This window comes from Astyanax mexicanus, chromosome 19 (assembly GCF_023375975.1).
Source record: "Astyanax mexicanus isolate ESR-SI-001 chromosome 19, AstMex3_surface, whole genome shotgun sequence".
Lineage (NCBI taxonomy): Eukaryota > Metazoa > Chordata > Actinopteri > Characiformes > Acestrorhamphidae > Astyanax > Astyanax mexicanus.
The window spans coordinates 12,594,808-12,612,113 of record NC_064426.1 but is presented as its reverse complement, the minus strand read 5'-3'; the positions used below and the strand labels follow the sequence as shown (position 1 = coordinate 12,612,113).

The 17,306-nt window shown below is 38.6% G+C and overlaps 1 protein-coding gene across 1 annotated transcript; it reads right to left on the bottom strand.

The window, feature by feature from the left end:
- Positions 1-627: 627 nt before the first annotated feature.
- Positions 628-16,391, bottom strand: gprc5ba (G protein-coupled receptor, class C, group 5, member Ba). The gene is made up of 4 exons (XM_022667953.2): positions 15,586-16,391; positions 11,415-12,432; positions 11,192-11,304; positions 628-5,403 (listed from the first exon to the last, which is right to left on the bottom strand). The coding sequence occupies exons 2-4, from the start codon at positions 12,430-12,432 to the stop codon at positions 5,359-5,361; spliced, it is 1,176 nt and encodes a 391-aa protein (XP_022523674.1). The 5' UTR covers positions 15,586-16,391; the 3' UTR covers positions 628-5,358.
- Positions 16,392-17,306: the final 915 nt, after the last annotated feature.

Genomic DNA, 17,306 nt, shown 5'->3' with positions numbered 1-17,306 from the left:
CAAAGTCCGATTGAGATGCTGTGGCAAGATTTTAAACAGGCTGTTTATGCTCAAAACCCTCCAATGTGTCTGAATTAAAACAATTCTGCAAAAAAGAGTAAGCCAATTTTTTTTGACAGCGATGTAAAAGACTCGTTGCCAGTTATCGGAAAAAATTGATTGCAGTTGTTGCTGCCAAGCGAGGCACAAACAATTTATTAGGTTTTCACACATGGCTAGACTGGTATGGATCGTTTTTTTCCCTGTAATAAATACAATTATTATTTAACAACCATTTTTATTTGTAATCTGGTTATCTTTGTCTGTCAGTATAACAAAAAAGCAAAAGCAAAAAAAATCTGTAGGGGGTAAATACTTTTTCACACCACTGTGAATATACTATAATAGTAGAAATAGTATACACAGTTGTAGAAACATTTACCAGAGGAGCCCAAATATTTGCATGTCATTCAATAACACAATAAAGTGTAAAACTATAGGCTGAGCTGCATTACCAATTATGAGGATATGGAAATGTTCAGTTAACGTCATGTTTTTAAAGTGTTAATAGTAAATCGGTTCATGGTGACTCAAATTTCAAGTCTAGACTACTTTCCTCTATTCCAAAAATTCTACAAACTCCAAAAATGATCTACAACACTTTATTCAGTTACTTATTTTTCTGAATTCTTTCACATAAACAGTGTACCTTTTATACTGGGGAAACAATTTCTACACATAGGCATGCTGTATCACAGCTAGAAAACTGCCACTCCAGTCAAATGTCCCTAATGATACAGTCTGAAGGCAAGAAAATAAAGAGAGGGTCACTTTGACAATGTAAAAAATCAGGACACGAGATCTTCAGGAGTAGGTTCAGTCGTAGTGGGGTTAAAGAATACAAACATCACATACAGTATGATGTGCAAATCGCATTACAGAACTACTGACATTCTGTTTCAGTCCCAGGATATCATGGGTTAAAGATGTTTAAATACACTGATCATATTTCCAGAGGCTTAGATACCATCTTCATATTTTAGAATGGTATTGTGTTTTCGGACTTTTTAGGACATTTTGTGCCATCTTACTATACATTAAGCTTGATGTAACAAGAACTCAATATACAACTAGTATTTACCAGTATCTAAGAAATGTAATGTTGAGGTGAGCATGCACATACAGGTAGTTGACAAGTGCAAATTATACAAGGCATGTGTGTTAATAATATATATGTCTTTTCCACACATGTACATGTATCACAATAACAAAAGTTATATTTCACAGTTGATTGTTTTCTGAATTGCACAGGTCCATTGTGCCTTCATCTTAAGGAGTTTCATTGCTACAAGTAGTACTGATCAACAACAAAATGACATGTTGAATAAGATTCACGAAACTGAGAAGTTTCTTCCCTGTTTTACCTTTTACTGAGTGCTTCCAGCGTTTTGAGACTGCAGTCATTATATTGTATTACATTTGGCAATATTATAAGCAATCTTTGTAATATATAACTTAATGATCAAAATTCTCTCAGTAAATAAATTTTGATTAGTCCAATTTTAAGACAGTTGTGGTCACTGAAGTGCAAATCAGTATTGACAGAATGAGCATGTTGTATTTAAACGCAACATTTTGTTAAAAGATTAATTTCTTAATCAAAATAGAAATATTAAACACGTTTTAAACACCAAAAATAACTCCATTTCCACCACAAAAGGTTTAATGCACAGCAATCCAGCAATTCCACAGCAGGATATTTATTGAGAATGCTGCATCCCTATCCCTGTTATTTTTAGCAACAACAAAAAAAAAAGTCACTGATATGTACATTTTAACTACCTTACAAAAAAAACTAAATTTACACAGAGACCCTGTAGAAAACCGGTCAGCCTTGGCACAGGGCGTCATCTCATATGGAGGAGGGAGATAAAAGTGTTTTTTGAGCACATAAAGAAAAAGCACTGCTTTGCCCCTGCACTCACTTACTCTCTGTTTCTCTCACAAACAATGGATCATGTTTCCGTAGCTACCGTATTTTTCGGACTATAAGGCGCACTTAAAAACTTTTAATTTTCACAAAAATTGACAGTGCGTCTTATAATACGGTGCGCCTTTTGTATGGATTTTACTCGTCAGGTTGTAAGGAGCAGTAAACACACACTCCGTGCAGCGTTATAGAGAGTTTCAGTGCTATACAGAGTCCAGAGCCGTGCAGCTCCGAGGCTGAGCAGCAATAGCATTAGCTAGATGCTAACCGCTAAGCTAGCTAGCTTATTCACTGAGATCAGTATTATCTAAATTTTACTCGTCAGGTTGTAAGGAGCAGTAAACACACACTCCGTGCAGCGTTATACAGAGTTTCAGTGCTATACAGAGTCCAGAGCCGTGCAGCTCCGAGGCTGGAGCAGCAAATAGCATTAGCTAGCTTATTCACTGTTCAGAGATCAGTATTATCTAAATTTTACCCGTCAGGTGTAAGGAGCAGTAAACACACACTCCGTGCAGAGCAGCAATAGCATTTGCTAGATGCTAACCGCTTAGCTAGCTAGCTTTTTCACTGTTCAGAGATCTGTATTTTCTAAATTTAGCACTTTTAATACTGCTGGAGCAGTATTATTAGAGTTAGATGCTAAGCGCTAAGCGTTCACCGTTCAGAGGTGAGTTATCGGCCTGTAAGTCTGTGCTGCTTTGCCTGGCTAGCATTAGCTAGATGCTAAGCGCTAACTCTCTCAGAGGTGAGTTTTATCAGCCTGTAATCTGCTTGTTTACCGTGTTAAAACAAGCTACGGGGGACGAATCGCTAGCTAATATCTCACTGTCTTACCAGAACACGCAGGATTACTCAGTGTAACGCTGTCGTTTAAGTTTGGGTTAACTTTACTAGTTTAGGTGACTAGCTAGCGTGCTAGCGGATAGCTATGCTAACGCTGGTGCAGCAAGCCTTAGTGGACATCTGGAAATCTAAGCTTACTGTAAATAAACTGAAGCACGTTACTCACCCAAATAAACAGTTTTCAGGAGAGGAATCTGTGTAGATTAATATCCAGCACTCGTTTGACTTTGAAAGAGCTAGATTTATATATACTGAGACGCTCCACCGGCAAGCGACCACCCCCGGTGGGGGAAGGGAAACATGGCGCCACCCCTGTTCACTTTGATATAGGCACCCTTTCTAGTGTCACTTAACGCGCCTTATAATGCGATGCGCCCTATGTATGGAAAAATAGCAGAAAATAGGCGTTCTTTGATAGTGCGTCTTATAATACGGTGCGCCTTATAGTCCGAAAAATACGGTAATTGTTTCCTACACAGGTTGGGTATATTAGCGCTGTGACTAATAATCATTAATAATGAGCTGTATCACTGGTCCTTTTATTTATGCACACTTTCTTGCAGTTAGCTTAATCTGGTATCCAGACATATGGGATACCAGGCCGTTTACAGATCTATATATAGCGAATCACAGTATGCCATTCACCCAGCACTTCCTTAATGGGATAAATGTCACACTTATGCAGTCTGTATGTACACAAAAAATGGTCACAGATCTCAAATAAGAAATTAAATAAATCTACAAGTAAATTCTTTGTGCATTTTATGTATATAAAGTGACATCTGCTTTAAAAAAAAAAACATGAACTCATATAATACCAGAGAATAATGGGGGTGGGGTGAATGGAGAGTGCTGTGTGTGATGGCAGGCATCTGACCTAGATTTACAATTCCACCCCAACACCCAACCCTGCCCAGTCCAACTGTTCTGACATGAGTTGTCAGCTGTCAAATTGAGTAGTTAGGCTAATGCTAGTAGAGTGTTTCAAAGGTACAGTGGCGTACAAACATTTGGGCACCCCTGACAAAAATTCTCATTTGGAAGATACAGTCTTCTCCTTCTTTGTGGGCATTAATTATATTAATGATCAGACAGTTTGGCAGGTGCTTTAAAAAGCCCATGTCTGCTGACTTGACTGTTTATTCATTTTCCCAACAGTCTGGGACTCTCTAATCGCTAAAATAATTAAACAGAATTGGTGGAGGAAAATTGAGGTTTAAGTTTAAATAACCAAGAGCATTTATATTTTATACACTGCTTTGAAATGTTATATTACTCCCATTAATTAATGTATTTTATTAGTAGTTTTGTAACACAACATAGCAAATAATTTAATAAAAATAATAATAGTGAAAAGAAAATAATACATATCTTTTCAAAGTTTTACAAATTAAAAAGTCTGGAAAGTGTGGTGTGCATTTGTATTCAGCCCCTGTACTCTAATACGCCTGTATAAAATGCAGTGTGACCAACTGTCTTCAGAAGTTACTTAATTAGGGTCCAACTGTGTGTAATTTGTAATCTCAGTATAAATACACCTGTTCTGTGAGGCCTCAGTGGTTTGTTAGAAAACATAAGTGATGAAGAACACACCAAAAAGATTGTATTTAAAGATTCACCTTCCAGCAGAAAAAGCCCCTAAATACACACACAGAGCTACAGTGGAATTATTTAGATCAAAGAATATTCATGTGTTGGCCCAGTCAAAGTCCTAACCTAAATACCACTGAGCTTTTGTGGAAAGACAAGAAAATTGCTGTTCACATAAACTCTCCATCCAACCTGGCTGAGCTTGAGCTATTTTGTAAAGAAGAATGGGCAAAAATCTTAGAGTCAAGAAGACTTCTGTATCTGTTAAAGGTGGTCCTACCGAATATGAACTGACTGAATATAAATGCTTATTTACGTTTATTTTCTACCACTATACTATTCACAGTACCAGAGATTTGCTCAATCTTTTGCATGCCACTGTATACTCCAGCAGAGTCCATTAGTAAATGGGTGTTGCTAAAACTGATAAAACTTTCCAAAGATTAACCTAGCTAAAAAAAATAATGTTTTTAATGAGCAGTGGCAGGTAACAGACCCTGAAACGAAGTATGTTTGTAAAGCAAACACACACACACACACACACACACACACATACATGTGGACATGTACTTTATGTATTTTCAATAAAATATTAAAATACATGTATTTTTGTCATAGAAGTGTAAAGGAAGGTAGATGTGCAATTATTTGTTTAAGAAGGTGATGAATTTATGAAAATTGTAAATCACCCATGAATTACTCTAAACTTCTGTTACTGCCATCAATCAAAGTATTCTTTGCAGTGCTCCTTCTCATTTTAACAGGCAAAACAATCAGACATTCACACATGCACAAGTGCCACAAGTCCTTACTCATTTCAGTTACACTGCAGTGCTGGGGGTCATTGCACACTAGATAAAATCATTAGTGCTATTAGGACTTTGTCCTCCAAACCAGGATATTTTCTCCATCACACTTCTGTCCATCTTCTCTTCTCTTTTCTCAGTGCACCTTTACCACAGCTGTCTTCCTGTATATGTGGGGGGTGCAGATGGGACCTATGTAGTGAAAACGTAAAAGCATTAGAAAAATGTCAAGACACACAGAACGTCTTAATCAGAGGTGGAAAGTAATGAATTGCATTTACTCAAGTTACTGTAATTAAGTAGATTTTATGAGTAATTTGTAATTTTTAAAGTAGTTTTTAAAATAGGTAATTTTACTTTTACTCAAGTACATTTTGACACAAGTAATTTACTTTGCTACATTGGAAAATTCCCAATTACTGAGTAAAAAAAATGCTGGGGAAAAAAAACTGGACCTGCTGAATTTAAAAAAAATTGGCACAGATGCTCACGCGTGGAATAACGATAGGGTGACCATATTTTTATTTGCGTAAACCAGGACAACTGGCTAAATGACGTCAACACCTAATTTGCATAATACATGTTTTTGAAGCTGTAAAGGATTACGGTTGTGCGCTCCGCAAAACAGCAAGCTGTTTCTCCGGAGAGGAAATTTATGTGGAGCTTTGATTTGGTGCCCCCTCTAGGCTGCATATCCCCCCTTAAGAAGAGGGCTGCTCTCACTGACACGATTCAGGGATTATGTCACACGCAGCACCGTGCGCAGTGCCCTAGTGCCTGTACATTTAATGGTCCAATGAAGGTAATTTAAAATTCCTCACTTTTTGAAAAAAAACCCGGGACGCCCGGGACAGGACATAAAATACGGACATGTCCCGGGAAATACGGACGTTTGGTCACCCTAAATAACGAGGCAATAACGTCCTCATGCAATACAAAATGTGCCCCCCCGGACAGAGCTGTCAGCTTTCAAAACTTCCACATCAAACCTGCGAAAGCATGTGGTCTAAGTACTTTTATCATTAAACAATCTGCTTAAATGTTAAAAAACATGTAAATAGCAGTTAAAGCATAGCAATGGCAAGTTAAAAAAATAATAATGACCTGTAAAACATTACAGTTTATAATCGCCTATATTGCCATAACTTTTTAATAGTAAAGAAAAAAATGGATCATAGAAGCCTATGCCACTTGTTTTATGGGGTGGTCTGAACAAATACTGCCTGAAAGGTCCAAATATTTTGTGATATAATAGTTTATTAAAAACAATTTAATTTATGATTTGTTTTTACATTTTATATCAAATAATTAAAAGTAACTATGTAACTTTTACTCAAAGTACATTTTAAGTTGAGTACTTTTTACTTTTACTCCAGTAGATTTTCAGATGGATACTTTTACTTTTACTTGAGTAGAATTTTAGCAAAGTAAAGGTACTTTTACTTAATTACAAATTTTCATTACTTTTTCCACCTCTGGTCTTAATGTACTTACTAATGTTTTCAGCTGTTTGAGGAAACTTAAAACTTATGTTATGTTTAGCAGTATGGAGCAGCAGGATTTCCCAGAGGTAAATACTACTTCCTTCTTCTCAGGAAGATGATGCAGAGAATTGGATTCAGTATTACTGGGGAACTGTGGCTTTATGGACAAAAATGCTACAAAATCTAAAATGTACTAAAAAAAGGAAAAAAGTTTCATCTTGGGGAAAGAATATGCTACAGTGAAAGCTAGGGTTGAGCGGTATTGAAGTTTTTCATACCGTCATCAGATTATATGGCGGTATACGGTATTACCGTATACAGCTGCCGCTGCTCCTTCTGTTTTATAGATGTTGCCTCTCATAGCGCTGGTAAAGCTTTATATTCTGTCTTTAAGCTACTGCTTTGAGATTAGTACATCTTTAGTGCCTCTTAAAATGTTATTTTTCATTTCTTTTTTTATTATTATTTCTTTGTTTGGTTTCGTCGACCAGACGCAGTTTTTTTACTTTGGGATATTTGCGTTTTTTTTTTTTGTTTTTTTTTGTACCTTTTTTTTTTATTTCATTTTAATTTTTTAGAATTTGTTAGATTATATTTCTTTTAGCATTTTGAGCTCAGTTAAGTTGGTTATTTTCCTATTTCATATCTATTTTTCTGTTTTTAATAAATGTTTTTATTACCTTATTAGCTTCTAGCTTTGTTATTTAGCATACAGAACATCTCCCTGATCTTTTAAATGAATGTTGATTTATTCATTTAATAGCTGTATCTAACTATTTTAAGCCAGACAGACACTGTGTGATTTTTTTTTTATCGGGTGTGGAGAGCTCATCCGCATGTTTGAATTGTTTGTCCTATAGGAAAATGCACGCAATTTATATTCTGACAACAGTGTGATTTGTTACATTGAACATAGTTGTACCCCATGTCACAGACCATTTTCTTCAGCAACGTTTAGCAATGCGCAACTATACTGTTATTCTGCATTATTATTATTATTATTTTTATTATTATATATATTTTTTAAATTATTATTATTATTTTTTTTTTTTTGCACTTTGGTCGCTGCGCTTCTTCTCCTGCAGTTTTTTAGATATTGACACCATTCCAACTCCACATTGTGCGGCCTGATGGTGCGATGCGTGCTTATATGAAGTTTTTTGATTGAACGTATAGTTTTCGTAAAAACTTCGTAAACGTACAAATTTTTTCCCATTGAAAATGAATGGGGAGAAATTTGAAAGCCCATGTACGTCACATTTTTGGAGATATGAAGATGAAAATCGTTGTACGAAATTTTTCTATAGAAAATTCATAGAGTTAGAGCCCAAAGTTCTAACTCACACAGCAGCGGCTCTGCGCACGGAACCCCTTCTCTCCCCTGCTCCTCCAGTACTGTGTGTGTGTATGGAAAAGCTATTGAAAAAAGCAGCTATCGGTCAAAAGTTTGGACACCCCGCACGGCCAGAGCAACCTAGCGTCCATAGTAACACCATGTGTTTGCACATTGCATCGCCTTAGCAACCACCTAAAAACACCTTAGCAACCACTTAGCAACTGCTTAGCAACACTATAGCAACCACCACAGATACCATAGTAACACCTTAGCAACCACCTAGCAACCACTTAGCAACACCATAGCAACCACCACGGATACCATAGCAACCACCTAGCAACACCTTAGCAACCACCTAGCAACACCATCACAACCCCCATGGATACCATAGCAATGCCTTAGCAACCACCTAGCAACACCTTGGCAACTGGAAAACCACCTAGCAACACCTTAGCAACCACCAAACAACCACTTAGCAACACCATAACAACCACAATGGATACCATAGCAACGCCTTAGCAACCACCTAGCAACACCTTGGCAAACACCAAGCAACTGCTTAGCAAAACCATAGCAACCACCATGGAAACACCATGGATAACAATGCCTTAGCAACCACCTAGCAACACCTTAGCAACTGCTTAGCAACACCATAGCCACCACCATGGATTCCATAGCAACGCCATAGCAACACCTAGCAACTGCTTAGCAACACCATAGCAACACCTTAGCAACTACCACAGACACAATTTTGCCACACAGTGCCGCAGTTTTCGAGATATCAACTTCGTTCCAACGGCAAAACGTGCAGCCGATTTGTATACTTGTATGTTTTTTGTAAAAACTTCGTAAATGTGCCCTTTTTTGCCCATTGAAAATGAATGAGTTCGCATGCCCGTGTACATCACAATTTTTGAGATACGAAGATGAAACCTATAAAGGACCTATAGAACTTATTGAGTTCTTTCCGACGTACGGTTTTCGTACAATTGTCGTACGAAGTGGCCCCATAGGAATGAATGGGGCCCATCGAAGGACGGCAGCTAAATGGAAGGACAGGTAGCTAGAACTCCAGTACTGTGAGTGTATGGAGCAGCTATGGGATAAAACAGCATTAGGTCAAAAGTTTGGACACCCCGGCCCCCCCGGCCAGTTCACCAGTATAGTGAGTGTATGGAGCAGCTATGGGATAAAGCAGCTATTGGTCAAAAGTTTGGACACCCCGGCACCCCAGCCAGAGCACCAGTATTGTGAGTGTATGGAGGAGCTATGGGATAAAGCAGCTATTGGTCAAAAGTTTGGACACCCTGCTCGGCCAGAGCAACCTAGCCATCCCGGATACCATAGCAACACCTTAGCAACCACCTAGCAACACCTTAGCAACCACCTACCAATTACATAGCGACACCTTAGCAACCACCCTGGATACCATAGCAACACCTTGGCAACAACCTAGCAACCACTTAGCAACACCTTAGCAACCACCCTGGATACAATAGCAACCACTTAGCAACACCAAAGCAACCACCCCAGATATCATAGCAACACCTTAGCAACCACCTAGCGACACCTTATCAACCACCCTGAATACCATAGCAACACCTTGGCAACAACCTAGCAACCACTTAGCAACACCTTAGCAACCACCTTGGATACAATAGCAACCACGTAGCAACACCATAGCAACCACCCCAGATATCATAGCAACACCTTAGCAACCACCTAGCAACACCTTAGCAAACACTTAGCAACACCTTAGGACCCACCCTGGATACCATAGCAACACCTTAGCAACCACCTAGCAACACCCTAGGAACCACCTAGCAACACCATAGCGACCACCACAGATACCAGCCAGCACTGCAATCACACTCGCAGTTTCTGTAATCTAGTTGTTATTAATTTTCCATTCTTTTAAATAGCAAAATACTTTGACTTTTATTTCTCTGCACGGACCCTACATAAAATATTCCTCATCACTTTCCTCGGACCGGGTCGGGCTCCAGGAAATAGTCTGTGATGTAGTCATCTGTTTTTTAATACTATTTTTATTTGATATAAAGGTATGGCATGATAATTACCATGTAGCTAAGTAACCAAGTATTCTTGTTAACGAAAACTAACGAAATAACGAAAACTGAAGGTAAAAGTTCTCCTTAACTGAAACGAATAAAAAACGCTAATTAAACAAAGAACTAAAACTAAAAAGTACAGATTGAATACCCTCATTTTCGTTTGTTCGTTCATTTATTTATAAGCGCTGTTTCCACTACAGCAGTTTAACAGCGGGTGGTGTTGTGTCGTTTCTGCTCGGAAGTGGAGCCGGATTCTGCGGGGGTGAGATCTCGGCAACGCGCTGCAGCGCACAGAGCGCCTAGTGGTCCGCAGAATTAATTATTTTTACATCGTTCAAGATAGTCTCAAAACCCTGAGTAAACTGCAGAAATCTGTATGGTATTAGAATATGAGCGCGAGGGAGATAAAAGCTTGTGTTTGGTAGAGAAAATTAGTGAAACCTGTATAGTTTATTGAGTTTTGCTGTATGATCTCCTTAGTGAGAATCTTCACCCCATAACCAATCAGTGAGCTCCAACTGCTTACCCCTCCCACTGCTCTTTCATTGTGGATGCGCAGAATGTCTTAAACGTCCTGTTTTTCAAAGAACAGATTTGGCATGTCACGTGGTTAATATACCATCATTTTACAATACCATCATCATATTTCAATACCGTGGTATACATTTAAGATAATTTTTCTGGTAATAGTTTTGGTTTTCATCAGATATTAAGCCACAGTTCTTCAGTAGTTCTGAATCCAAAGCAAACAATTTCTCTGCATTATCTTTGTGAAAGGGAAGCTACTGCAACTGGAATGGCATTGTGTTTGCGTGCATTTTTTCCCTTCTGTTCGCAGACCTAATCAGTGATTAGGCAAATGAGGTTGCTTCAACTCTAATCTCTTTAACCTAGACACATACCGATGACACAAGCAGTCTCTCAGCATAGGCTCTTGCACTAAGTGAAAGCTGATATTGTTAGTGTTTCTGGGTGGTGTTCTTCATTTTCACTCTCTTCTTTTTTGTCACTTTACTACACAGACATAATGTGAAAACTCTATGCAGTTGTTTCATGAATGGTTAAAAAGAAAGTTATTTACCCACCGTTCCCCCATTTAGTATCATGGTCATCTCAGTGGGTTGATAGACATTACTGCGGAAAGGGGCACTGGGTCTGGCCCCTGTGTTGCCATTATGGTGACCGCCACTTCTCAGCCCTAACAGTGAAAAAGCAAATTAGCACATCTTCCTTTTGCCACAGTAAATGCCAAAAACTCAGAAGTCATTAATTATCACAGTTGTTTTATGATTTACTATGATGATGTACCTGCAGCATTTTCATCAAATGCATATCCCTGATTCTCCACAAACTGCCTGTGTGAGAGTGGGATGTCTTCATCAAAGCTGGTCTCCCTCATGCGTGAAGAGTTCTGTGAGGTGTCAAAGTAGTCCGGAGCAGAGGGTTGGGGAGGAGGTCGTAGACAAGCATGAGCTTCTGGTGCAGCATGGAACAGCAGCAACAGCCAGCCCTGTGCCACCAAAGCCACAGCCAGTGCAGGCTCATCCCAGTCTGGAGATTTCCCCAGTGCTGCATTACCATAGAGGTAGAAGCCCATCCATGCAGCCCACAAGAAAATTGACAGCACGCAGGTGACAAAAAGCCATAGAGCATTGCAACGCCATGGTTGAACCTTACCACACAATGCAAGAATTGCTGCCATTAGTGCAGCAAGCAAAAGTGCCAGAACATAAGAGCAAGCCAAAGTGAAGTCCAGTGGTTCATACTGGCAGGCAGGTTGCCCTTGTCGCAGCACTGTTAGGAGCAACCACTCAGCTGCTACTATGCCCTGTACTGCTGCCAGCCCGAGAGCCAGACCAGTAAGAGCACATCCTCCCGGACAACGTTGCTCCTGTACTAACCGTCGTAGCCTCACACCCTGAACCAACATGCAGGAGAAACACAAAGCAAATAGCGCTCCCCATAAGGCCCGTCTTACTGAACACAAGATCTCGTTGTGCTCAATAAGGTAGGCAAAACTCAGGCCAAACAGGCCTACAATGCCTACGAGCAGCAGGAGAATGGGGCCCACACCGCTTCGCTTCTCAGCTTCAGTCACTGAACGAAGGCGACACAGCAGCACCAGAGCCAAAAGGATGGCAGCCAAACTACCTCCAGTAGCCAGTCCCTCCACCACCACACCCCAGAGAGTCTCCAGGTCACACAGGAGGGTATAGGGCCGTGTCGGGCCAAATCCACAGCCCCATGGTATTCCTTGTTCTTCATTCTGAGCAAAACTCACAGCCAGAATAGGTAGGAGGAAGATCAGTGCAGGAAAGTGTGCCATCTGACAGAGAAAGTAAAAAAAGGGACACTGCATAAATATAAGATGATCAAGCCAATGAAATGATGACATGAAGGTTTTTAAACAAAATATTAATTAAAACAAAGATCATGATTTGAAATATAATAAATAACAGTTAATGGTTGTTAGTGGTATTTATATTTCATTTAATTTTTCCATGTACAACATGAGTTCCTTTTCCTTATGTTGCTACCCACTTGTGTCCTGGAAAGCAAAGAGCAAACTTTTACAGACATGAAGTTTATGCTCTAAAAAGAATTTATAAATAGGATATAAACACTATGTAAAGTAAAAATTGTAAAGGACAGATTTTTTTTTAATCATTTATATGAAAGAGTGAAAGCATGTCAAAGTATCTGTGTTTAATAAAAGCATATGTAGGTAATATGTAAGAACAGCCTCAGAATTTTAACACACATCTGTGTACTGTATATGTGGGGATACTAATTTAGTCTTGTTGTACAGTAAACGTGTTTCAGTGTCTTTCTAAATCTCATTTTTTAATATTATTCCTATTTCCCAGAAATATTTACTCAATGCCAGTTCTCAAACTTTTTAGTGTAATATGCTAAAAAAATACCAGCTGGGTGTCACCAGGTTACATTAAGGACTTCAGTAGGCATTTTATTGTGAGTCACTTAAAGAAAGGGTGTATGTGAAGATAGGGTGTATTTCCGAAGTGTTATCCGAAATGTTGTGTTCAGGCAGAGGCCATGATTGCCATGGTAACATTAGAAAAGAGCAAAAGGGAGGAAGGGGAGGAGGGGCTTTGTACATCAATAACAGCACTCCAATTACCCACGACCCGATTCTTATGTTAATCAAGGCTTATAAACAGACAAAAAGGCTGCAGAACCTCTCTGCTGAACTTTTGGAATAGCAAGGCCAATTCTCTTGTTTTTGTTACACACTGACTACTTTTTCACAGATTAAAATTTGATTATAAAAATATCAGGTAGAATGTCTGTTGATGATAAAAAGATGATTAATGTCCACACTCTGCTAAAAAGTCAAATATGTGGTCATGTTGAAGATATATCTTGTACAAATGTTGCAGTAACATGAAAAGCATGTGAAGGTTAAATGTTTTACAACCTGTTCAAGATAAGGTTTACCTCTACCAAAGTTCTTTAAATAAGTGTGGAGAAAGACAAAATCTGCTTATGACCTAAAGTATAACAGTTTATTGGTACAGGCAATGCAGTGATTCGCATTAGAATGGCTCATCATTATTGATAATGTTACTCATATTGGCAGCAACAGAAGGAATTCATATGTCTACATAAGCACTCTGCACCAAGTTATAGATAAATGTATCAAATTTACAGTAAAAGTGTCAAAAAGTGAATTAAAAGGTGTGTCAAAAGTTTGCAGAGGAAATCCATAAAAGAAACATCAACTGAAAAAAGTTTAGTAAAGCCTCACTAAGAGAAATACAACACTATTTTAAGCATGGAATGTGCACTGAACTGTTATTAATTGTTATTGTGTTATTAACTTTACACTGTGTATATTCCTGCATACTTAAAACTGCTTTCCATGTTCTAATAGATAAACACATTTGGATGTGATCATCAGCAAACAATACACTGAAATTCTGATATGTTGACTTTTATCTCATACACTGTGTTCAGTGTATACTAAAAACAAAACAAGTTTGCTGTTCCAATACTTTTAGAGAAGATATATATATATATACATATATATATATATATATATATATATATATATATATATATATATATATATATATATATGTATATATATATGTATTTTTATATAGTGCAATACCAGTCAAGTAATTTTAACCCAGTTTTAGTAAGAGGGGTAATGCTTTAGGATATCATTGTTATTTGCAATCAGCCATTATTCAATTAAATTAATTTATTATGTTATTCCTAACCTCTTGCCATGTATTTGGCTGTTTTCTTCCCCAGGTAGAAACGTTCAGTTTCTTACATTTAAATATTTGTTGTGAAGCTTCTTTTTACCCTCCATCTTTGAACACTTGTCCAATCATAAATTCACCCTCCCCTTCATTTCTTCAGTTCTCCTCCCCCTTTCTTTTCCCCTTATGTAACAGCTACAATCCAGCTCTTTCCAGTTGTAATGCATGGTGTGAGCAAAGGTATCATCATCCTCTTGGTGAGTTCTGACTGTTTACACCTACCTGCAGAGAGCCTACTGTCCTTTCAACCTACGCTGTGATCAATGCTTTATAATACTTTACAAATTAATTATCATTTTAAGGCATGTATTGTGTAACATCACCTAAAATACACATTTAAACCAAGTACAGTAACAGACAGATTACCCTGCAGTTGTGATCAAATTAGGTTTGAAAATTAGAAACAGCCAGTTTAAATCACTACATGTTATGTTTTTTAGGTTTTTTCTCCCCCCTCTCTCTCATCTCCCTTTCTGTCTTTCTTCCACTTATATGCCTGTGTGTGTTCCTTGTGGCTATCTTTCTCTTCTGAATAATCACGGCCTCAAACATCCAAATGTATACAGCTACATTACATATGATGCAGGAACTTATACACTCAAAATCATAAATGAATCATAAAAAAAAATAAAATTGACATGAGTGACAAACATTTCAATACATGATATGCCTTACAAGTGTTCAATAAAAATGTACCCCTCCTTCTATGACACTGCTGTTAATAAAAATGCTTTAGTATATCTTTAAAGACAAGTTAAAATTTTTATGTTGCCAAATTGACTTTGCAATTCACGTCTCTCTCCGTAAATTTAAGCCCCCCCCCCCCCCCCCCCCCAAGCACTACCCCACCCCCATCCTCGTATATTCTAGTTTTAAAAGGTCACAACTTGCTTAAACATTTTGACTGGTTGGTATCGAAATTAAATTTTCTCTTATGTGTCAGCATCACGTATTGAAGGCTGTAAAAACCTGTAAAACCTTTTAGTTTTAAGTTAAATGTGGTAGTTCGTTAGTTAAACTGGTCACTACACAGAATACTAACACAGTCCTAGAGTGGTATCTCTCAGGTATGATGAAGAAGAAATAACAGCGCACATATTAAAAATAGTACATTTTAATCATTTAAAAATAGTGTTAAATAAACATAAAGATATGTCTATGTTGGACAAAAGCTAAGCATAGCCTACCTTATCTATAGCCAAATCCTATGCAAACGAACGTAGTGATAACGTGACGCCTTTTCGAAGACAAAAGGAAAAATGGTCACATTTCGTTTTTTATGTCTTTCTAGTGAGGCTGCTGACTGCGATTTCTATCCTGAACACGTTCAGCAGCCGATCACTGTGTGTCCGGACGGATTCGTATAGTCTTTCACAGTGTGAAGTCCGCTGTGATTCTAATTCGTTGTGGCAGAATAGGGTTGTATTCGACGTTCTCCGGCTTTACCGATAACAAGCCCCTTTTCTCTTAATTAATCGACAACATACAAAAACACGAAAAAATATTAGAATCCGACAGAGGTGATGAAATATCGCTGCTTATTCCGCTGGATCCCTGGAACCGCACCGCACCGCACCGCTACGGCCGCAAGTCGAATCTCCCTTGTTTTGGCCTCAGCAATCGGCGCCAAGCACTATCCATATGTGACAAATTGCCGTTCCGTGTTGTGGATTTAACCTTTGTTGGGACAAAATGTAAAAAAAAATCCTCCTCTCCTCCTTGTCTTCAGAGAAAACCCTCGAACCGCGGTGATTCTCGGAGCGTATCCAGACGCAGATCACTGCTATTGTGCTTCTCACGCCAAGAGTTTTATATTTACAAAACAAGCTCTGTCACAAAAGCATACTCCCTCGTTTACAGATCTCCTAATGTCGTCTTCCAAAATGGCTTATATCGAGACTGTGTCTGTCGTGTTTTCCCTCTGGTCCAACAGCAACCCCTCAGCTGTTGGAACAGATCAGTGGAGGGAGGCGTGCTGTGAGTGACAGTGGTCCCACCTCCTCACAGCACAGATAATCCCGCACACTCCTCCCTATAGTTAGCAGTACAGGCTGCATGTTTTCATGCCTGTGTTTTATTGTACACTGTGCGAATGTCAGATCATACATGAGGTTGTTTTAGGGCTTTTTATTTTATATGGTCTGTTTGCTTACTTTGATGTGAAACCTTGTCTAACCTTGCCCTACTAACCGGCCTGTGTTGTAAAGCCACTCCAAATGATCCAGAACGCAGCAGCATGTCTGGTCTTCAACCAGCCAAAACGGGCACATGTCACCCCACTGCTCATTGAGCTCCATTGGCTACCAGTTGATGCTGGCATCAAATTCAAAGCTCTTACAATCGCCTACAAGGTGATGACAGAACAGTTACCTGCACTCACTGCTGAAGACTTACACTACCTCCCAGCCGCTGCGCTCCTTCAATGAACGTCGCCTCGCTTTACCAAACAAACATTCACACAAGGCAATCCAGACTGTTCTCATACAGAGTTCCCCAATGGTGGAACAAACTACCTTCCACTACCAGATCAGGAGAATCTCTCACTATCTTTAATAAACTCCTGAAGACAGAGCTCTTCAAAGAGCACTTACTCTCCTAACACCTCTAACTAACTACCTTCTACTACCAGATCAGGAGAATCTCTCACTATCTTTAATAAACTTAGTTTATGTAAATAAATATATGTAAAAACATATAACTAAAAAAGCGTGGACAAAAGCATCTGCCAAATGTAATGTAAAAAAAATTACTTGACGATGACTCAACTGTTTAATTTTATATGCCATTTTTATATAATAATCTACTGCCAATCGTGAATTTAGAAAAGTGGTATGAAATTCTTCTTCACCTACAACCTTGGCTTTAATCTCAGTATTACTCATATCCTCAGTAGGTCATGACAGGTGCA